This window comes from Panthera tigris, chromosome A3, assembly GCF_018350195.1.
Source record: "Panthera tigris isolate Pti1 chromosome A3, P.tigris_Pti1_mat1.1, whole genome shotgun sequence".
Classification (NCBI taxonomy): domain Eukaryota; kingdom Metazoa; phylum Chordata; class Mammalia; order Carnivora; family Felidae; genus Panthera; species Panthera tigris.
Window position 1 is genome coordinate 61,297,230 of NC_056662.1, and position 23,638 is coordinate 61,320,867.

Genomic DNA, 23,638 nt, shown 5'->3' on the forward strand with positions numbered 1-23,638 from the left:
TACATAACATAACATTTATCATTTTAGCCATCTTCAGGAATGCAATTAAGTGGCATTAAATATTCACATTGTTGTGCAACCACTGCCACCATCCATACCCACAGCTTTTTCAATATCCCAAACAGAAACTCTATACCCATTAAATAATAACTCTCCATTCCCCATTCCCCTCAACCCTTGGTAATCACTCTATAAATCTGACTATTCTAGGCACATCATATAGGTGGACTCATATCATATTTGTCATTTTGTTTCTGCTTTAGCCTATATCAGAATTTCCTTTCTTTTAAAGGCTGAATAATATTCCACTGTATGTACATAGCACTGTTTATTTATCCAGTCATCTGTTGGTGGACATTTGGGTTTTTCATCTTTAGAACTTAATGAATAATGCTGCTATTCCCCTCCTGCCTTTTATGCCATTGTTGTCATACATTTTACTTATACATATGCGACAGGCCTCACTGATATTATTTCTGTTTAAACAGTGAATTGTCTTTTGGACATTTAAATAGAAAAATATCATATATTTACCCATGCAGTTATTTCCTGTGTTCTTTATTCCTTTGTGTAGCTCCATTATTTTCATTCATTTTTCCATTTTAAAGTATCATAATCCCCCTGCTTGAAGGATTCCCTCTAACATTTCCTGAAGTGCAGATCACTGCTAATACTTCTTTCATTTTCATATGTCTAAGAACATCTGTATTTGCTTTTTGTTTTTTTGAAAGTTATTGTCACAAAATATAGAATTCTGGATTCAAAATTTAAAGTACTGAAAGGAAAAAAAGACGTTGCTCTACTCTTTTCACTTGCAAAAAGAATTCTGCTGTCATGGTTATCTTTGTTCCTTTGTATGTAATGTTTCTTCTTTTTCCTCTAGTTGCTTTTAAGATTTCCTCTGTCTTACTGGTTTTGAGCAAATTGATTATGATGTCTTTTGGCATACTTTCTCTCATTTTCCTGTACTTGACATCCATTGAACTTCTTGGATCTTGGTGTTATAGTTTTCATCAAACTTGGGAAATTTTTAATCTTTATTTTTTCCAATATTTTTCTGTTCCCTTTTCTCTTCTCTCCTTGGAAATTCTATCTACGTGTTCCCTGAGATACAGGGAATATCCAAGGTGAGCTCTGTTAGAAAGAAAAGACTGGTCTCCTGTGTGAGCTCCAAGACTATTCTAGAATTCCTCCCACTGGATCTTTCCCAGCCTCAGGTGATTTCTCCACATGAAAGAATTCATCCACAAATTCTCAAGGGGGGCTCTGCAGATTTCCAGAGTTCTCTCTCTGTACCTCTCTCCTCTCTGGTAATTTGTCTTATGAAATCTAGATTTCTTGGTCTTCCTGGACTTTTAGCTCTGTCTTCCAGACTCAGAAGTTTGCTGTGCTCCACCCAGGATCCTTCTCCCTACACCATGGCCCTGAAACTTTCTCAAAGCATTAAGCTGGGATAACAGCAGAGTTCACCTTGGATGTTCCCTGTATCTCAGGGGTCACTGGCCTTCATTGCTTGGTGCCCAGTATCTCTAAAAACCATTACTTCATATATTTTTGTCAGGTTTTCCATACCAGAGATTTCTCATGTCCTACTCTTGGAAAGTAAAAGAGGTCAAAATTACCAGTGACCAGAGTGTCTGACCTCACCATTTTCTTATCCAAAGCCTCAAGCTTATGAACCATCCCTGCCAGATATTGCCCTCCTGCCCTATGGTTGTAGGTTCCAGCTGGTTCCTGGACCAGTACATCCAGCCCAGGGAGCACGTGGGGGCTGCTAAGCCCAGGAAGGTAGATTTTGTTTAATTCACATGAAGGTTTCACATGCAACGGTAGTCCATCTGGCCTCCTCCATCCTAACGTTTCCCCCTCCAGATGGCTATGCTAACTCCTTCGGCCTTGCAGGCTCTGGGCAGCCAAACTTAGGGATTGGCTGTGCCTTCACATGAAGCACACCCTCCTTTGCCTCAATAACACTGTGTTGTGGGTAGCAACAGGAACAGATCAGACACTCCACATGTAGTCTCGGGGGCCAAAGCAAAGTTATAAAAGCCTCAGTGGGTATCCAACAGTGGCCAAATTTTGCTTTTTAACTAGAAATGGGACACCTGAAGCATCTTTGAAAATGTATGCTTGGAGCAATTTTAGTTTTCAGTTTTGGGTGTGTGTGTTCGACTGAAATAAAGGGATGAAAATCTATCCTTTATCAATTACTAAGGCCACTATCTCTTTTGTTTTCTTTAGGAATAATACCTAAAAATCTTCTGTTAATCCTCAAGACTAACTACCCCAAGCTTAAATACTCCCTACATTAGTCTGTGCTACCACAACAAAATACCATAGTCTGGGTGGCTTAAACAACATAAATTCATTTTCTCACAATTCTGGAGCCTGAAAGTCAAAGATCAAGGTGCCCTCAGGATTGGTTTATGATGAAGCATCTCTTTCTGGCTTGTAGATGGCCATCTTCCTACTGTGCTTTTCCTCTGTGCATGCATGGAAAGAGAGAAGTCTCTGGCATCTCCTCCTCTTCTTAGAAGGACATCAGTCAGACTAGATTTGGGTCCTACCCTCATGATCTCATTTAAACTTAATTACCCCTCTTAAAGACCCTATCTCCTCATACAGCTACACTGGGGGTTAGGGTTTCAACACACAAACTTTGGGGGAAACAATTCAGTCCACTGTACTCCCCCAAACCCTGAACAGAGAATCTTTGCCTGGCGTGGATGTTGACTTTAGCTCAGGTCCCCCTGCTTCATTTTCATTCTCTTGGGATGACAGAGGACTCTTTGGGTTGATACTGAGTATGCTGTCACTACAAATGAGCAGCCCCTCTGGATAAGCTTGGGGACCTGGAGAGCTGGCCCTGGCAAAACACTGCAGTTGTGCTGCCCCAGACCCATAGCTGGACACCCAGTCACAGTAAAAAGTCACTGTCACCTGGAATTTATCAGGTTACACAAGGTATGCTCTCCCATGCCTTTAACCTCTTCCTCCCTCTACACTAATCGCTTCCCCACTTTTCTTCAACTGTATCCCTGCCCAGCTGCTCTGGCCTCCTTGCCCTTCTTCCACATTGACACCTCTGTAATATAGGCAGGGTACCAGGAGGCAATACAGCCTGGCAAGGGTTCCCAAACTTTGCTGTGGTGATTAGGATCACCTGGGAAGCTTTCAAACCCCCCCCCCCAATGTCCAGATCACATACTTTATGGATTCAGTCAGAATGTACAGGGTGAAAGCCAGACATCAGTACGTTCCTGAGGAACTGGGTTTTGAATCCTAGTTTTACTGCTTCTAGCTGTGTAACCTTGGGCTAAATGGAGAAAATAGTAGCACCTATCTTATAAGATTGTAGGTAGGGTTAAATGAGTTAATACTGTGAAGACCCTAGAACAGTGCTTGCCACGTAAGGTATGTGTTGTAAGTGTTAACTACCATTGTTACCAGAAGTGTCTAAATGAAACCAGTTCCCTACAGAGGAAAATCCTTTACTAACTTAAGAGAATCAGTACACAAAGTCCCCAACTGTGAAAGGGAAAAGAGTGAGCTAACATTTACCAAATACCTGCTTGGTGCAAAGCATCCATTACTTTACCTAATCTTTACAATAATCCTTCAAGACCAATATTATAATTATTTAACATAAGAATAAACTAAAGCTTAAATAGATTAATTTGGGTTAATTCCAAATGATGGAGTTGGGATTTTCCACCAGGACTTTCTTACTCCAAACTCAGGTTCCTCTGAATCCTCTTCTCAACTAAGCCACCACCTTCGGACTTTTGTGTTCGTCTCTGCATCACCCAATTTTAGCAACAATCCTGTTAAGTCAGTTCAGCCAGAATTCCCCACCCTTCACATATGATCAAATTCCTCATAGCCTACCACACCCAGGTGGTAGCTGGTCACCCTGGCCTGCCTTCAAGAAGAATCCTGTCAGGTAGGTTTGGCCAGAATTCCCCTTTACCCCTGATGTCTCCTCTTAGTAATTTTCCATCCATTAACCACCACTGCCCCCTCAACCCCTGTTCCTTGGCTACAAATCCCCACTTGTCCATGTTGTATTCATCACTAAGCCCAGCTCTATACTGGTAACTGCAAGTTACCACTTTCCTGTCCAGCTGGTGTTTTTTTTGACAATCTCACTAACACACGCACATTCACATACGCTCACATACACATACACACAAACCACAGCACAACTCTGGAAGCAATCCTCAGGAAACAGTCCTTCATCCCCAACTAGTAACAGTTATGACTCTTACACTATAAACATAAACAGCACCCACCACTGTCTAATGTGGCCACGTCAGACTTGGGTGGCTCAGCAACCAGCCTCTGGATCTGAGTCAGAATGCTGCATGCTTCCTCCATCTCCTTCCAGATGAGAAACACGTCCTCTCTGACCCCAGCTCCTGGGAAGGGAAACACAGAGTGAGTGAGTGGCTATGGCAGGCCCAAGAACCCTCTAGTAGTCCTAGAGGCCTGGCATACCCCAGTCAAGTATCTAGAACATTTCTGAACATCAAATTCCACCGTCTCCCCTAGTGTGAGAATCAGAACTGAAATCCCTAAGGAAGTGCTGTCAGCTAAGGAAACATAAATGCAGACTTTGGGATGCAGTAAATCTTTGTAAATATCTGTACCAGCCAGAATATTTTAAGATGAATTACTGATAATACTCAAATAAGGTAAAGAATAAAAACATTCTTTAGGCCAAGGTGAGGAAGGGAAATTCAATGGTTTAGGAAAGTAATACTTCCTAACCTTTCTTGATTAAGCTGAGATTTCCTGCTTCTTTGAAAACCACCTTCACAGTCTTTATTTTCCCCTAATGTAAGAGTGATTCTTTGACCTCCTTTTCTGAATCTCTGCTGTCTCAATTAAGGGTTAGGTTTGGCCATATGACATATTTTTTCAAAATTATTTGGCTTCTAAATATAGATACTAATATCATTCTCACAATCAATTAATCAGTAAAAGTTTATCCCGTAGGTAACAGGTCCAAAGCTGGGATAGAGGCTCTGCCTTCACCAAGATCTAGGCCCTCACAGATTAGTCATTTCCATACATTAGGTAGGGTGTAGGAGTGGGAGGGAAATGGATATGACCACAGAAGTGCAATATAAGGGATCTGACATCATCAGATCTGTGGTGGTATCTTGACAACATCAATATCAATGTGATGGTTGTGGTAATGTCCTATAGTTTTGCAAGGTGTTACCATAAGTGGAAACTGGATAGAGAGGACCTGGCTATCTCTATTATTTCTTACAACTGTGTATAAACCTATGATTATCCCCACACACCTCCTGACTAGAGCCTGCTATGCACACAAGGCCAGTAGTGACTACAAGAGGCCATGAGAGAACCACCCATTTTCCATGGCATCCACGGGCCCAGCCACTGCCTTGGTACTACCCAAGCCATTGCAGGATTACCAGGGAGTTGCTGTTCTGGGGTTGTTCCTAATTCGGCTGTACAGACAACTATTTAACAGCTATGTTTTCTAGTTTTAAAAATTCCACTCCAATAAAAACCTTAAAAACAACAACAACCAACTCAATTTCAGAGAGTATACAGTCAGCTCAGAGAACACTGACTCTGTTATCATTAAAGTAAGCTACATCCAAATTCTCTAATGATAAATACCTCTGAGGGTACCTGCATTGTGCTCAGTATTGTGCTCAGGCATTTCTAAACATTGTCTCTTTCTCTTTACCCCAACTCTGCAGGCAAATTCTATTCTTGTCCTCCTTCTACAGTATATATAAACTGAGACAGAATGAACTGTCCAAGGTCACACTGTCAACAAGCGGCAGAGCAGGGAAGGAGTCAAACCCAAGTTGGTGTGACTATACCAATTCAGCCACCCTGAATAGTTGCCCTAGAAAAGGATTGGATGGTTATAGAGGGTCCCTGCAGCCCCCTCCCCGAGCTGCTATTAAGATTCCAAGTCTGTCTACCTAATAGTCCACAGATGCCTGAGATCCCATAACCACGGAGAATGAGAGACCACCATCAGGTCTAGGGGCTGCCCCCACCCAGGGTGAAAGGATGGACCTTAAGCTACCAGGATAGACCAGAGTCAATGTTTCTGACTTTTAAAATGTCATCAGGAAGGGCAGGGCAGAAGTGAAGGGATACCAGGGATCTGGCCCTCCCGAAGTGAGAGAGTATTAAAAGCTATATTCATAAAGAAGCAAGTGACAAGCCCTGACATAGCCACCATGCCTCTGCAGCCATCAACAGCCCAAGGAATGACACGTGATATACACCCAGCTCCATGGTAGAACTCCAAAAATATCGTAAACTGCTGCCAAATGCAAACCTTAAGCCCATAGCACTTTCTGACTGTTGTAAAAGCAAAACTGGCTTCCGGTTGCTTGCTGCAGCACAGAGGGGTTAAACAGCAGAATCCTCCAAGAAGTTCAAATGAGTCAAGGCTTTCCATTTTCCCCAGATTTGCCAATAATGTCTTAAGAGGTAGTGAACCACGGGTCAGCAACAAAGGAAAAATTCAAAGAAACGGAGGTGGCTCTTGATGACGCAGGAACAGGACATGTGTTTAAGGGGCAACAACTGACAGCATGCTCCCAGTGTAGGCAGTAACGAGATGATCACTACGCGGGTTTAGTCATTATAATTAGGCAGTTACAGATTCCTATACTGGTGATCAGAAAACAAAATAAAACTGTCCATTTAACCAGATTTGCTTTGAAAACAAAACAAGAAAAGCTGCAGGGCAATACAAAGTAGACCTTAGAATGTAGAGGTTTTATTTCATTATTCCACAGGCAGTGAGGAAGGGCTGCCATTTTTATGAGGGTCACTTCTAAGGGATGTAGCTGGGACATCAGACAGCTGCAGCCAAGGCACAGCTTCTTAAAACAGAAGAGGGTGGAAGACAAGGCACAGGAAATCCCAGTATTCAGAGAGCTCTGTGAATTTGAGATGCCACAGAGGCGACAAAACCACGATGAAGCTGTACGGATTTTGATCATCAAGGTATAAGCTAGCCACAGTCTGCTGTGCACAGAAGCAGGATATGGTTTCTCATAGAGACATCCAGACGACCTACAAAATCTTCCAACCCAAGTGTCCCCTGTCGTGCACCAACCCCTGATATCTCCCATGTGTCGTGAGGTAGCAATTTGAAGGCTCACAAAATTCTGACACCAGCTGGGAGAGATGTCACATTAAGCTGCTGTTTTTCATTAGGACCTGGTATTGATTTCTCAGACTGGCTGGTTTAACAAATGAAATGAGACCCAGATTAGATATGTTTTGATATGTCAGGGGAACACCACCTCCCTGTCAAATCTTCCATGTCTCACCTACAGAAGTCCAATTCCTTAATTATTCATTTGGCAAATATTTGTCAAGCACTTATCTAATGTGGTGGATGAGCACTGCCAGTGCTGAGGGCCCTGCTCCCTGCATTGCAATCAGGTCCAGGGTTCAAGGCCCCCATAACACTCCCTCTAACACTCTGCCACCTGGTCAGGGCACTGTCCTCCAGCCCCCCAGGGCCCCCGGATGCCACTATCTTCACCACCAGGAAACTCACAGCCCTCCACTCCACCCACCCCACCTTTCATTCAAGGCACCGTTCAGCCTCCACCATCAAGCTTGGTCCATCCATCCCAGCAAACAGTGATCTGCCTCCTGCTCCTTCTCAACCCTGTGGAAGGAATCAGCCACACCACTGTTCTCACTCCTTTTGCTGCCAGGGCACACTCTCAGCACCACCACCACCACTACCACCCCCATTAGATAGGCTGACAGTATATGCAATTCCTGGCCACCTGTCCCCCCAACCTCCAAATCCAAAGAGCACAAAGAAGCATCAGCCAGTGATGGTGAACTAGAATATGCATAGCCTTGAATAGTCTAATTTAAGTCAATCCTTCACAAACATGATGCCTTATTTTTGGTACACAGCTGCTTATAACACAGCTCACCACCCAGCAGCATGTCCCCCGTCATCCTGCTACCCAGACGTGTGGTCTACAGCTCTCCTATGGTGTTAGCACACAGGCTTGGATTACTGTTTATGCTTGTGCAGGCTGACTTTGCTCACTAGATTATAAACATCTTGAGCATCGGGACAATATCTTTTCTTTCATTGTATCCTCCATAGCACTTAGCACAGAAGCTAGTGTTTTCAGCAAGAATTCTTATCCTTCTTTGTTTTTATTTTCCTTATTAAAAAGAAACAATGACTGAGCACCTAATATGGTCTTTCCTCGGGGAATTGCCCTGCCTCATGACTGAGAGGCCCAATATTGAAGAAACTCTCGAGAGTGGTATGTAACAGACTCATATCCTTAGAGCATACAGCTATGCTCTAGGTATTCTAGACATTAGCAATGACTTGCCCTCAAGCAGTAAGTCCCTTCCTTTCAGATGCTCCTGCCACAGCTACACAAGGCTCCCCCCATTATCTGAAATACTAGCAATCCAAGGGCAGGAGAGGAAAGGTGATTCCAAAAGCAACCAGGGATGGCACTGGCCCCAGGACAGTTTAATGTAGGGAGAGGGCAATCCAGAAAGTAAAACCACCCTCAGCAACCTTGAATCCCAGACCACCCCCTAGTACCAGTGCAGGCTCACCTGTCTGTGGCTCTTCTCCACTGCCCAGGACTCCTGGGTGAAGAACTGACCCAGATGAAAGGAGATTGCTGTGTGCCTGAGCCCTAAACTTCTATTTAGCTGTGAGGATCTGAAAGAGCTGAACAGAACTATCAAAAGGCAGTATTTTCAGAAAAAGCAGCACATGCTTCTATTTACAGAAGGCAATACAACATTTTTTTTAAATATAATAAACCAAGAGGTGACTAAAATGTCCAGAAAAATAAAATTATAATATGGGATAATATAGGTGTGATGAAAGGGGGCAATTACATCCATAAAGATATTGCAAGTGGTGAAATCAGTAGTGTCTGTTGCAATGGAAAATCCCCAGTTATTCCTGTTAAATTATATATTAAGATGTTTTGGTGTTGAGAAGTCATTGAACACCTTGTGGCTTGATCCGGCCCCATCCCCCCAACCACTGAGGTGCATGTGCAGCTGTACTCAGTCGCCCTATGGAAATTAGCCACTAATTAATTTAAAGAAAATAGAGGCATTTCACCATCTGGATAAACATCTAGCATTTCCCTGGAGCAATGAATGTATATGCTTCACAAGGGCCATGATGTCTTAAAAGTAATTTCAAATACCAAGTATGGGCAACTTTTAATAAGTGGGTGTGATACTATCTCCTGGGGCCTCTCTCTTCTAAGTGGAACACCTCAAAATGCAAATGTGTTGCAGTATAATCGTCCAATATTCACATAGCAAACCTGAATATAAGCCATCACTATTCACCGCAGGGTAAAGAACAAGTGCTCCACCAAACTCAGCAAGAAGCATGACCCCAGGCTCTGGGTGCTACCCGGCAAGCAGGTGATGAAGACACAGGCACAGGGAAAGAGAAGCAATATCCAAAGAAAAAATGCCCACAAATAAAGTTTAGCTGAGTAAATCTATTCTTTTTAGAACAGGCAATACCCTCTAAAAGGCACCAAATCAAAAGGTGTTTTAATGAAATGGTCAATTCAGGGGAACTTTATGGGTTTCCTTCAGAGAAAATTTGTTAAAATTGTTGTTTTTCAGCTTTTCCATCACAAAAAGACCTGGCCTTCTTTTGGTTCTAAGGGCCCCACAGTGCACAAAATGAACACAAGATGGTCACAGAGCTGCTCCCTGATATCTGTCAACCAACTCTGAATCAACAGAGAAACAGTACGGCTAGGGCTTATCCTGGGGATCAACCCCACACTAGCATCTACTCAGCCTCCTGTCCTCAACAAAAGCCCATTTTTGTGAAAATTGATCACGTGGGTTACTGAGGACTGGGTCTCATTCACAAGTTTTGGCGCATTAATGATTTTCTTTAAACTCATAAGACACTGACCTAAGACCCAGGAAGACAATTATTTTAAAATATCCTCTTCTCAATAGGACATCCTCTTAGAGCAATCATCATTCACTCATTTACTCAACAAAACTCAATCAATATCTATTATATTTGGGCACTGGAAATACAGGATGAACAGAAACAGTCCAAGCTTTTAAGAGACTCTCACTCCAGTGTGGTCTTCCCAAAGTGTGGTCCTCAGAACCCGTGTCAGAACCCCCCCATCTGCTTTTTCAAAGTGCAAACTCCTAGGCCACACCCCAGACTCATTCTCCAGGAAACTGTACTCTTAAAAGCATCCCAATCAAAACAACCATGAGATACCACCTTACACTTGTCAGAATGGCTAACATTAACAACTCAGGTAACAACAGATGTTGGCAAGGATGTGGAGAAAGAGGATCTCTTTTGCACTGTTGGTGGGAATGCAAGCTGGTGCAGCCACTCTGGAAAACTGGATGGAGGTTCCTCAAAAAACTAAAAATAGAATACCCTATGACCCAGAAGTTGCACTACTAGGTATTTATCCACGGGATACAGGTGTGCTCTTTCGAAGGGACATATGCACCTCCATATTTATAGCAGCACTATCAACAATAGCCAAAGTATGGAAAGAGCTCAAATGTCCATTGGTGGATGAATGGATAAAGAAGATGTGGTATATATATACAATGGAGTATTACTTGGCAATCAAAAAGAATGAAATCTTGCCATTTGCAACTACGTGGATGGAACTGGAGGATATTATGCTGAGTGAAATTAGTCAGAGGAAGACAAAAACCATATGACTTCACTCATATGAGGACTTTAAGAGACAAAACAGATGAAAATAAGGGAAGGGAAACAAAAATAATATAAAAACAGGGAGGGGGACAAAACAGAAGAGACTTACAAATATGGATAACAAACTGAGGGTTACGGGAGGGGTTGTGGGAGGAGGGATGGGATGAATGGGTAAGGGGCATTAAGGAATCTACTCCTGAAATCATTGTTGCACTATATGCTAACTGATTTGAATGTAAATTTAAAAAAATAAAAAATTAAATTAAAAAACAAAAAAGCATCCCAGTGATTCTTTTGCAACAAAACCTTGCAAAGCTTTAGTCTGATAGGCAAGGCAGGCATGTAAACAAGTTATTTCTATACAAAATAGTCTTGGAGAAAAAAAGTTGAGTGATTTCCGGAACAATATTCTAATACCCCGATGCCTCGATTTCTGCCCTAAAGAAGTGCTCCTCAAAGGAATCAGAGTTCTTTTTCCCTTTCAAAGTACTGGAGAGTCCCTGACATACCATCTTCTCTATATACCTATCCCAGGCCATGAACCTCACTGATGTGGTTCATAACATTCCAGTATTTCTAATAGCGTCATCTCTTTAAGATTACATGTCTTTTATAAAGCCTGCTTCCTGCTGATGCATAAAGGAGGAGAAAGTGGGAAAAACTAAAATTTACTATGTGCCTACTATGTGCCAGCCCTTGTTTTGGGCACTTAAACCTATTGCCTTATTTACTCTCACAATGATCCTATAAGTAGGGATCATTACCCCCATTTCACAGATGAGCCAACTGTGGCTCAGAGAAATTAAGAAACTTACCCAAGGCCACACAACTAATAAGTAGTGCAGTCAGGATTCTATTCAGGTCTGTCTCCAAAGCTCCCCATTCTCTTTCCACACTAGAATATCGTCCTTGTGTATCTTTGTAAACACTAGATCTAAAAGCAAATCTCATCTGTGATGTACTGGTTGTTTTTAGTTTCCTTCAAGGGGCTTATAGACTCATCTCTTCCTGGGATGGAACACACCCAGTCTGTAATTGTGATATGTAGGTGATGATGGTTGCTGAGCTACATCTCCAAGGCCAGGGCCTAATGCGACATTCTGATGAGCAACAGCACACACTTGGTGGCTTAGCTGTAATCTGCCTGTGCTGGGATTGGCAGTCACCCACAGGACAGCCTCATGGGGTTCTTAACTCCCAGAGCTCTCAAGTGTTAGACTTCTGTTATCTGCATGTTTGTCTCCCTTATCCAACTGTGACTTCTTTGAAGACATTTATCATTTCTATAACCAGCCCCCCTGGTACATCCCTGACAGCTGAAAGACACTTCCAAATAGACTGTTCCAGAGCATAAACTTGCTGAGGAGAGGGACTTCCTTTTTCATCATTGTATCCCCAGAGCTCAGCACAGTGCTTGACTTTCAAAAGCAAATGTGGAGAATCTCTCACCCTCAAATCAGGGTGAGTATATTCAAAGGTAATCAGAAATCAACACCGGCTCTTTTACCTAGTGATTCAATTTAATTTTTAAGAGATTCTTGAGGGATTTCTCTATGCCATATGTTTTGTTAGGTGATGCAAGATGTCTGGACCCACTCAATTATTTCAGTGGGATCCTAAAAGATTGATTATGTTGGTGACCAAAGAAATGTGCTAAGCCCACCACTGCCCAGTGAGAAAGGGCTGTGGTGAGCAATGGAGGCATCCTGGTGACAGGCTATACTACAGCCAGGAGCCAAGAATAACAAGGAACCCAGGATGTAAACCCACTGTGGGGGAAGGAATACAGGAGTTCCCTGCCCTGAAAGAGTCTTAGTCTCTGGTTAAGAAAACCAGACCTTCACACATACCAAGATGTAGGGAAGAAGTGGGTGGAGGTGGAGGTGGGAAATTCTGAAATCCTAAACTGGGATCCTGGAGTCATGGAGGGAAGGAGCAACTTATAACTCATCAAGCAGAATGGGGTGCCTGGATGTCTCAGTCAGTTAAGTGTCCAACTTTGGCTCAGGTCATGATCTTGCAGCTCACAAGTTCGAGCCCTGCGTCAGGCTCTGGGCTTCAGATTCTGTGTCTCCCTCTGTCTCCGCCCCTTCTCTGCTCATGCTCGCTCAGCCTCTCTCTCTCTCTCTCTCTCTCTCTCTCTCTCTCTCTCTCTCTCTCTCTCTCTGTCAAAAATAAATAAAAATATTTAAATCATCAAGCAGAGGCATAATTGATACTCTAAGAGTTTGGGGTTCCCTAAATAGGAACCTTGTCCTTTATTCCTTTGGAATCTCCTCCTCAGCCCTACTGAGCCTCTAAAAACAAAAAAAGGTGTTGAACAAATGCTTGTTAACTAACCAGAACAACTGTCTCACAGAAATTCAAGGCAAACCATTTATTGGGAGGAGCAGGACTTGGGAGATAATTAAAGTCTCTCAGCCTTGAAAGCTGTAATGTGGCAACAATTTTGGAAGTGCAGCTGCTCTAGCTCCATGGGTTGAATTAAACTGAGTTCTAGGAAGAAGGAAGAAGACCTCAGGGAGCCTCCTGCTGTCAGTGAGTTACAATCAGTGCTTCTAAATTAAATCAGAGATTAGAAACAAAGAGGCAATGCCAAACCCGAGTGATGGGCCAGTAAACTTTACATACCTAATTAAAGATCGGAAGTGCCTTCCAAGAACACAACTTGGTTATTTTTTCTCCGCAAGCCTAACAGCCTGAATATATCTTAAAGTAAATAAAAGTTTGGTTTCATGATATTTAGTTTTAATTCACGCATTTATCTCCACCACCACAACAAAAAAAGTGCAGTTTCCAAAGGCAGAATCAGACAAATTTTTACAGCTACACCATTTTTGGACTTCAGAATAAAACTAGCTGATCTGAGTAGCTTTTCTAACACCATTTTGCCAGGAGTACTAAACATAAAAATATTCTCAGAAAAACAGTGCCCTTTTCTATTACTGGATATCCCTTTTTACTAATTCATTGAGAAATCTTTCTCTTGGGGGCAGGAGCCAATATGGTGGTGAGCTCTATGAACGCTGTTTGTAGTTTCATTCAATTAGGGGTGGCCAGCGTGCAAATGCTGAGGGCCTGGGGCAGTAATGCTCAGTGGTAAGGATGATGATGGATCCACTAGGGATGCCTGACATGGATGCAGGTGTAAGTGAAAGGTCCTGGGCTGCCCAAACCTGACCTCCAAGAACCATGACAGGGTCCTGAGCCGGTAGCCCTTTTAGTTATAGATATGAAACCAGACTTAAGGTATAACTGTGCCCCAACTGTCTGCACTTTGCCTCCTCCTTCCTCTTCCTCCTCCACTTCCCCACCCTCCCTCTACCTCCCCCTCAGGTATAAAGTGTGATGCTCTGGCTTGAAGTAGGAACTCAGAGCTCTGATCATGGATGTCAGCCTGGGTGCTCATTCTACCATTGGACTGCCTTGAATTTCCAATTCTGAAGAGCCTGGTGGACCATCTAAAATAAATGCACTGTCTGCTTCACCAATCAGCCCAGATCCCATGATAGCTACATCAATGCCAAAATTGTTTTCTTTGTTCTGTTTTTTGTTTGTTTGTTTGGTTGGGTTTTTTTTGCCAGATGCCAGACCCTTAAGTGAAAATTTTTGCTCTAACATGATTTTACTACTCATATTTACTATTTCAGTTTAGTTAAATTTTTTGAGGATAAAATAAGAAGTGAGAACCAATATAGAAGATGAGGTTTGCTACAAACCCAAGAGATCATCAGAAGCCTTTTTCCCTCCTATAAGGGAGTCCCCAAACCACCAAAATAGACCCCTCACTCTAGGCCCACAAGACTTTCACAACCTAAGGAGTAGCCAGCTCCCCACATTATTAGGATTGTACCCCTTAAAGATACAGTCCCTGGAAAGCTCTAGCACCTAAAGTTCCATCCCCAAAGAGCAATAACCCAGACCCCATCCTGAACAACCTGTCCCTACATGAAAACTTCTGAGAGCTGAAAACTACCACATCCAATTTACAATTATTCTTGCACTATTCAAGCTCCTCCCTGAGCCCGGTCTGACAATAGAAAAGTAGGAGAAGGTCATGCCCAGCAAAGGCCTCAGTATAATCCTACCTTCTACCTATAGTGGAAGAATGGGTGCTCCTGAAGGAGCCCACCACTAGTATCAACCTTGGAAATGGACCTTCCTTCTATCGGGACATAGCTGAACAGTATTCATTTCCTGGATCTAAATTCCAATTCTCATCCATCATTATGAATGAAAATAAACTGGTTAGTATCATTCTTTTTGTTTCAGTATTTATTTTGAGAGAGAGAGAGAGAGCGAGCGCATGAGCATGCACATACATGCACACTCACACACTCACAACTAGGGGAGGGGCAGAGAAAGAGGGAGAGAGAGAATCCCAAGCAGGTTCTGCATTGTCAGCCCAGAGTTTAATGCAGGGCTCAATCTCATGAACCATGAGATCATGACCTGAGCTGAAATCAAGAGTCAGATGCTTAACTGACTGAGCCACCAAGGCACCCCAGTATCATGACTATTCTAAAAATATTCTTCATGACAGAGGCTTTTGTATCTTGTCAGATTGTATTACTTTCTTTAACCAATGTCTACAATAAAACCCCACCTGGAATCCCAAAAGGAAACATTAATTGAATGCTAATTTTGTAATAAACATTTCCAGGTGTGCTATATGCTTTAATTTTCCCAACAACCATATGTGGTAAATGTTGTTATTCCCATTTTTACAACTGTGGGAACATAGTTTAGAAAAGTTAGGTAACTTGCTAAGGTCACATAAGTAGGTAGTGGCAAAACTAGGGTTTGAAATCAGGTCTGATTATAAAGTTGATTCACTTTCCAGCAAACACTGTTTTCCAGAGCCAAAAAAGAATCACACAAGACCAAAAATTTTTGATAGCTTACATTACTGTTCAGCAAAAATACTTACCTCTCCATCCTACTAATGTTAGACTCCATCATGTGATTAGCTTTGGCCAATGAAATGTTAGTGGATGTGACATAAGCAGAGGCCTTCAAGATGGCTGCATGGTTTGGCATGGCTCATGCTATTCACCACAATAAGAATATATTCTGGAAAGCACTAGTTAAAAAAGGGCAAGTCCATCTTAGATTAATCAAACTGAAGTTGACTTATAGACCTGTGATCAAGAAACAATGGCTGAAATCTTTCTAAATTTGGTGAAAACTATAAACCAACAGATCTAAGAAGCCCAACAAACCCCAAGTACAAGATACATGTCTGGAGGACTGGAAGGGAGATTCTGTGGCATGTTTTACACTTAAAAAGAAATGCTAAGCGGCTTCAGGAGGCAAAAAGAGAAATAAAGGAGCAGCCAGGGAGGATATGTCTTTTCTCAACCTACAGAGGGTCAGTAGCACTAAAAATCACACCTAATGGGGGCATGTGGGTGGCCCAGTTGGTTAGGCATCTGACTCTTGATCTCAGTTCAGGTCTTGATCTCAGAGTCTTAATCTCAGGGTCATGAGTTTAAGCCCTGCATTGGGATCTGCATTGGGCATGGAGCCTACTTAAGATTAAAAAAAAAAAAATCACACCTGATGAAGAGTGTGAGTGAAGGGTAGTAGATGGGAATTATGAGAGGAGCTGAATTTTCATCCAGACCAATGTGGGGAAAACCAGACACAGTGCAGGCAGGCAGTCAGAGAATTCTAGAGGGCAAAGGGAACAAAAGGATATGATTCCTCCCCTAAAAGTTGTCCCATAAAAGAAATCCAGGGGGAAGGTCTCTAGAGAGCAGCTGGCCACAGAATCAGAGTTAAAGGCAACTTTCTGTTAATTCCTGAGGTGGGCAGACACCCCATCTGCACAAGTGCTCAGGGGGACTGATGCAGTAGGTGCCATGAACTTTAGTCCCTTTTCTGTCCTCTCTCTAAATGTTCTTGACAGTCAAAGGAGATTGACCTTAAACTCTTGGGAGGTAATACAGGAACAACTTAAAGCATCATGTGCTATTTAATGTGCCACCCTAAGCAGCCTCTGTCAAAACAATGGAAAAGCTTTACATCACCTGAAAAGAACAGTCCTAGAAAAATAAACAGGAAAAACCTCAATGCGGAGGGAAATTCTTCCAAGGAACTAATGTACATATGATAATCCAAAGCAAGCACGTGATAAATAAATGACTATATATGATATTTCAACTGTTGTCTTTGCAGTGAAGGAAGAAACAAGACCAAATTGCTCTCAGTCTACAACTAGTTTTTACTTTCTTAGGGGAAGAGGCTGATGTAAGAAATCACCCCAAAATATAAGGCCTAAAACTTGGTAATATTTCATATATAAGTAACTTATTCATATATAAGATACTATTACAATTTACTTATCAAACACATTAGGAGAAATGCAGATTCCTACAAATGTCGACTTACCAACAAATATCAAATGTCAAAATTAAATGAAATCAGATTTTGTAGCAATGTATCTAGTTTATCCAGTTTCTACTAGTTTACGTTAGAGCACTCTAAAGGACTTTGGAAACCTGAGAGAATAAGTATAGCCTTTTAAATCTCTACCTGATAATGGGTAAAAATGCAACATTATTGGGGCACTGGGTGGCTCAGTCGGTTAAGAACTGGACTTCAGCTCAGGTCATGATCTCACAGTTCGTGAGTTCAAGCCCTGCATAGGACTTTATGCTGAAGTTCAGAGCCTGGAATCCGCTTCAGATTCTGTGTCTTCCTCTCTCCTTGCCCCTCCCTCACTTGCTCTCTCTCTCTCTCAAAAATAAAATAAACAATTTTTAATTTAAAAAAATCCAACATTATTGTTCTAAGTTTTTTAAGGCTTTAATACAGCTTTTAATACAAGCTATAGTAAGCAAACTACTGATACAGCTCAATCTTTTGTTTTGCTTTCAAATTGTACCACTGGACCTACTAAAACTATACAAGTAAACAATGTGGGGGAGGAGTGGAGAAAAGAAAAAAGGAAGAGGAAAGAAACAAAATATATTTGGGGCAAAAAATAAAAACCTTGAAATGTCAATGGATATTATGGGAAAACAAGTGTTCACTGACTAAGACAGCACGGAAACCAAACATACATGTGCTCTCCCCTCAGAAGATTCAGTCCAGGAGCACACAAAATGAAGGTTTATTTGGATAAGATCAAATCCATCTTTCACATCTATAATAAATACACAGGGAAGACAGAAAAACAAATTAACGTCAAAAGGTCATCACCAGAAAGGGAAAACTAGAACAGGAAAGGGCAATGAAGCAGAGAAGATGGCCCAGGAGCAAGTCTACATACAGGAATGAAGTATATTACAAAAGAAGTCACATACACAGAGAAGAAAGAAAGGTAAAGGTTCATAAGTCAATGAGGTGATTATAGCTGCTAGCTATTTAAGGAAAACTCCGTTTATATCCTGACATCACACCACACCTCAAAAATAAATCTATTTTTGCTTTGAGAGGCCAAAATTTGAGAGGCCAAAAAGATCTTTATTTTTGTTTTAAACTCAGGCTATAAAGGAAAAACTCAGGCCACACCTGAAAAAGAGATGGAATCACAAAGGAGTTACAGGATTTACAGACTGGGCTTGCAATGCAAATTTTGAGGCTAATCTAAATTATTGCCAAAATGAAAAATAAAACGAATAACTAGGATAAGTTATCAATAAGTAATAACAATGAGTTAATGTCATTAATACACAAAGAGTTCACACAACATGATAAACACAAGAAGCCAGCAAATAAATGGACAAAAGACAAGTGGGTAGTTCACAAAAGAAGTTAAATACAAACATGCTAAATTCCACTACTATTCACTACTGATGACATTAAGTTATTCATCAAAGAAACCTAGATAGAAAGGAGATCACTATTTTTATGCTAATTCAGTTTCCATGAAGTGGGTATTCCCCATACACTGCTGATGTGAGTTATATCGTCTTTTTTTTTTAATTTTTTTAAACATTTATTTATTTTTGAGAAACAAAGAGAGACAGAGTGTGAACAGGGGAGGGGCAGAGAGAGAGGGAGACACAGAATCCAAAGCAGGCTCCAGGCTCTGAGCTGTCAGCACAGAGCCCGATGCGGGGCTCAAACTCATGAGATCACGACCTGAGCTGAAGTCAGACGATTAACTGACTAAGCCACTCAGGCACCCCAGGTGAATTATATCGTCTTAAAACAGTTTTTTGGAAAGCAGTTCCATGGGAAAGATTAACCCAAAATGTTCAACATGTTAATCCAGTATTTGAACTACTGGAAATCTACTCCCCAAAAAAGTCAAAAATAAAGGAGAAAATATACCACAGAAAAAGATAAGTGCTGTATTATCTCTAATAGCAAAACAATTCAAACTTACCCAAATGTCCAACAAAAAGTGACTTACAAAATTATAGTATACCACTTTAATGAAGTACAAATGACCTTGTAACAACATGGGTTTGAACTATATGCGTCCATCTATACGCAGATTTTTTTTTCCTTTTTTAAAGGTTTGGGTTTTTTTTTAAGTTTTTTTCTTTTGAGAGAGAGAGTGTGTGCTCATGAGTGGAGGAGGGGAGAGAGAGAAGGAGAGACAGAATCCCAAGCAGGCTCTGTACTGTCAATGCTGAGCCCAACGCGGGCCTTGATCTCATGAAGCATGAGATCATGACCTGAGCCAAGATCAAGAGTCAGATGCCTAACCAACTGAGCCACCCAGGTGCCCCTACACAGATTTTTTTCAATTCAGCACAGTACTGTAAATGTATTTTCTCTTCCTTATGATTTTCTTAATAACATTTACTTTATTCTAGGGGCACCAGGCCGGCTCAGTCGGAGGAGTGTGCAACTCTTGATTGTGGGGTCGTGAGTTCGAGTCGCACATTGTGTGTAGATAGTACTGAAAAAATAAATAAACTTATAAAAAAATTTTTTTAAATTTTCATTATTCTTGTTTACTTTATTATAAAAACACATTATAAAATACACATAAAATAAACATGTGTGAATCAACTGTTTTTGTTATCACTAAGTCTTCTGGCCAAGAAGAGGCCATTAGTAATTAAGTTTTAGGGGAGTCAAAATTTACATGTGGATTTTTCACTGCTCAGGGGTTGGGTGCTCCTAACCCCTTTGTCATTCAAGGGTCAACTGCATTATGTATCTTTTAATGTAACTTACAGAAGTTTTATAAGAACATGGGAAAATACTTGCTATAATATTAAGGAAAAAATTCAGAATTCAAAGTGGTACATAATATGACATTTATGCTTTAATTTTTTTAAGTGGGCAATAAAGACTTGAAGGAAATACACCAATATGTTCAAGAGTGAAAATCTTTGGGTGGCAACAATGTTTCTTTTCCTTTCTTTGTATTTTCCAAATTGTCTACAAGGTATCTGCAGACGGAAGGACAGGTTTATGACAGCCTAGGCTCAGACCTCCTGCTCTGTCTCTTCCCAGGTATGTAACCTCAAAAAATAACTCTCAGGCTGTTTCTCTTCTGAAAAACTGGAATAATAATACCAGTCCCTTCACATAATTGTTATGCGGATTAAATGAGGCAATGTATATAACGCACTTAGCAATGCACACACACACACACACACACACACACACACACACACACCTGCTTTAATCATTTGGGGGAAAAATCCTTTGAAGTGACATGAATTAAACATTTTGCAGGATAGTACGCTTAGCACCCTCATCCAATAATTAGAAGTGATATCATGTTTTCTGGGAAATAACTGATGTAATAGTGGGAGGGAAAAATGACAATAAAAGTTATTTTTTAATACTTACAAATAATATTCTCTTTAAAACATCTGACTTTAAAAAAATTTTTTAATGTTTATTTATTCTTGAGAGACAGAGAGACAGAGCATGAGTGGGTGAGGGGCAGAGAAAAAGGGAGACACAGAATCTGAAGCAGGCTCCAGGTTCTGAGCTGTCAGCACAGAGCCCGACACAAGGCTCAAAGCCACAAACTGTGAGATCACGACCTGAGCCAAAGTTGGATGCTCAACTGACTAAGCCACACAGGCACCCCTAAAACACCAGAATTTTATCCAAACCTGTTGAAAGATATTTTGTAATTTGAGAACTTGATAATAGATGGGCTAAGTGTTCAATGATACTTTGATTTTATGTAAATATAGTGAATGGCAACATAATACATGACATATAAATGTGTGACAAGAAAAAGTGAAAGATACCATCCATCCCACACAGATGAAGACATCAGGTTTCACACTGGTTTTAGAATTCTCTTTAACACATCTTTGAGCATTCAAAATTTAGCCTTTACTTACAGGATAAACACAACTATATAACTCAACATCTTTTCTTTTTCCTAGAAATTACATGGGGGGTGGGAAATAAGAATGGAAAAGAAAACACATATGCCTTCTTTGCCAAATTAGGAGACAAAAATAACATCCAGATAACGGTTGTCAAGAACAGCTGAGAATGGGCAGAAGCTATGCAGAAGAAAGCACAGAGAACATGCACCTGGCAGTGGTCCAGAGAGTTGGGGCAGGTATTAGAAAGTGGGGGGCCCACTCAATGTCAAGGGTGAGCCTGGTCAGCAACACTGGATACTGGAACCTTAATGTCAAGGACTAGTAGCAAAAGTCTACTTATTTGGTTTACAAAGGCAAAAGAGGTAGGGCTTCACAAAGCATCACCCAGGACAAACCTATTTGTAGGAACCTCTCTCTCTCTCTCTAGAGCAGTAGAGAAGAAAGCCTTGAGTTGTGAAACAGACCCCTCCCTAGTCTAACTCCCATATAACCTGCCTACAGATATAGAACTTATCTCCTTCCTGTGCTGAATAATAAAAAGGAGATTAGCACACAGCATCTAAATAAGGGAACTATAAGGAAAAAAAAGAGCAGCAAAACTAGCAAGAGATGAGTAATGCTTCATAAAAAATGTTATCAAGGAACACATGAACATGATTAACATTTCACCATGAATAAAAATGCATATGAAGCCATCATGTCCATGAAGGAAGAAAACAAAGCAGAAATTTAAAAACTCCAGAGTAAGATGGCAAGAAACAAGAAGAGAAGAAATATAAAAACTCTGGAAACAAGAAAAAAATCACAGAAGCTAGGATAAAATTGGTGGGAATTCAATGAAGAAAATATACTATGGAACTCATTATAAGAAGCCAGATAAGGTGAGCAGAAATCAAGTATTTAAAGATATTAGAGATAAAATGATAGATATGACAGTCAATGAAAATCAATCATGCTTTACACATAAAATGAGTCCCTGAAGACGAAAACAGGCATGGTGCAATGGTTAAGAGAATAAACGGAGTCTGAATCCTGGCTCTGTCACAATATGAACTTGGAGAAGCTTCTTAACCACATTGTCTTGGTCTCCCCATCACTAAAATGAAAATAATAATAGTACCTACCTCATAGGGTTGTTATAAAGATTAAGTCACTTAAAATTTGATAAGAGGCTTAGGGCACCTGGGTGGCTCAGTCAGTTAAGCTTCCAACTTCAGCTCAGGGCATGATCTCACAATTCATGAGTTCGAGGCCCACATTGGGCTCTGTGCTGACAGCTCAGAGCCTGGAGCTTGCTTTGGAGTCTCCTGGAGTCTCCCTCTCTCTCTTCCCCTCCTCTTGTTCTGTCTCTGTCTCTCAAAAATGAAAAAAACATTAAAAAAATTTTTTTTAATTTGATAAGAGGCTGGCACAGTACCCAGCACATGTACTAAACAATGTCTAAGTTTTTCTTAAATCTGAAAATAATAAATAATTTAAATTTTAAAATAATAATAACTAAAACAATGGAACAGAGCAAATATTTAAAGATATAATTCAAGGAAACTTGCCTCAAATAGAAGTTTTACATCTCCATATGTAAAGGGCACACTGCACACCAGGGAGTATCAACCACAGCAGTCAACACTGAGACATATTAGAGGACTTAATGGACTTTAAAGATAAAGAAAGAATCCTTTGGAGCAAAATGGCTGAATCCCTCAATCACACCCCCTCCCATAACAATGCCATTTTGAGAAGGCAAGTTGGCATCAATCCTACAGAAACAGAAACAGCTCTGTATCCCTGTTACGGCTACATGGATCATGAAGAGTTGGGCAAATATGACACCACCAAAGAAAACTAAAAATGTTCCAGTAACCAAGCACCCAAAAATGGAGATCTATGAATTACCTGACAAAGATTCAAAATAATCATCTTAAAGACATTCAATGTAACACAAAAGAGCATAGACAACCATATGAAATCAGCAAAATAATGCATAAACAAAATAAAAGTTTTGATAAAGAAATAGAACCCATAAAAAAGAGCCAAAAGAGAATTCCCAAAACTGAATACAATGATAGAACTGAAAAATTCAAGAGAGCTATAACATACTTGATCATGCAGAAGAATCATCAAACTCAAAAACAGATCATTTAATATTAACCAGTTAGAAGAACAAAAAGAAAAAAGAAAAAAAAAAGAGTAAAGAAAATCTATATGAATTATGGGACACCGTCAAGCAAATAAACATTCACATCATGGGAAGCCCAGTAGGAAAAGAGAAAGGGGCAGAAAAATGATTTAAAGAAATAATAGCTGAAAACTTCCCAAATCTAGGGAGACACATGGACATCAGGTACAGGAACCTCAAAGAACCCCAAGCAAGATCAACCCAAAGATTACTCTGAGACATGTTACAATAAAAATGTAGAAATTCAAAGACCAAGAGAGAATTTTGAAAGCACCAAGAGGAAAATGATTTGTCATATTCAAGGGAACCCCATAAAGCTATCAGTAGATTTCTTCTGCAGAAACCTTGCAGTCCAGGAGGAATTGGGATAATATATTCAAAGTGCTGAAAGAAAAAACTGCCAACCAAGCATATTATATCCAGGAAAACTGTCCTTCAGAAATG

The 23,638-nt window shown here is 40.8% G+C and overlaps 1 protein-coding gene across 3 annotated transcripts in view; it reads right to left on the reverse strand.

Annotated features, from left to right (window-relative positions):
* The window catches only part of VWA3B (von Willebrand factor A domain containing 3B), a 204,806-nt gene that overhangs the window by 129,128 nt on the left and 52,040 nt on the right, over positions 1–23,638 (reverse strand). For all 3 annotated transcript variants that reach the window (XM_042981227.1, XM_042981228.1, XM_042981229.1), the window contains exon 8: positions 4,293–4,418. In XM_042981227.1, coding sequence (XP_042837161.1) covers positions 4,293–4,418 — 126 coding nt within the window. The remainder of the gene's footprint in view (positions 1–4,292; positions 4,419–23,638) is intronic.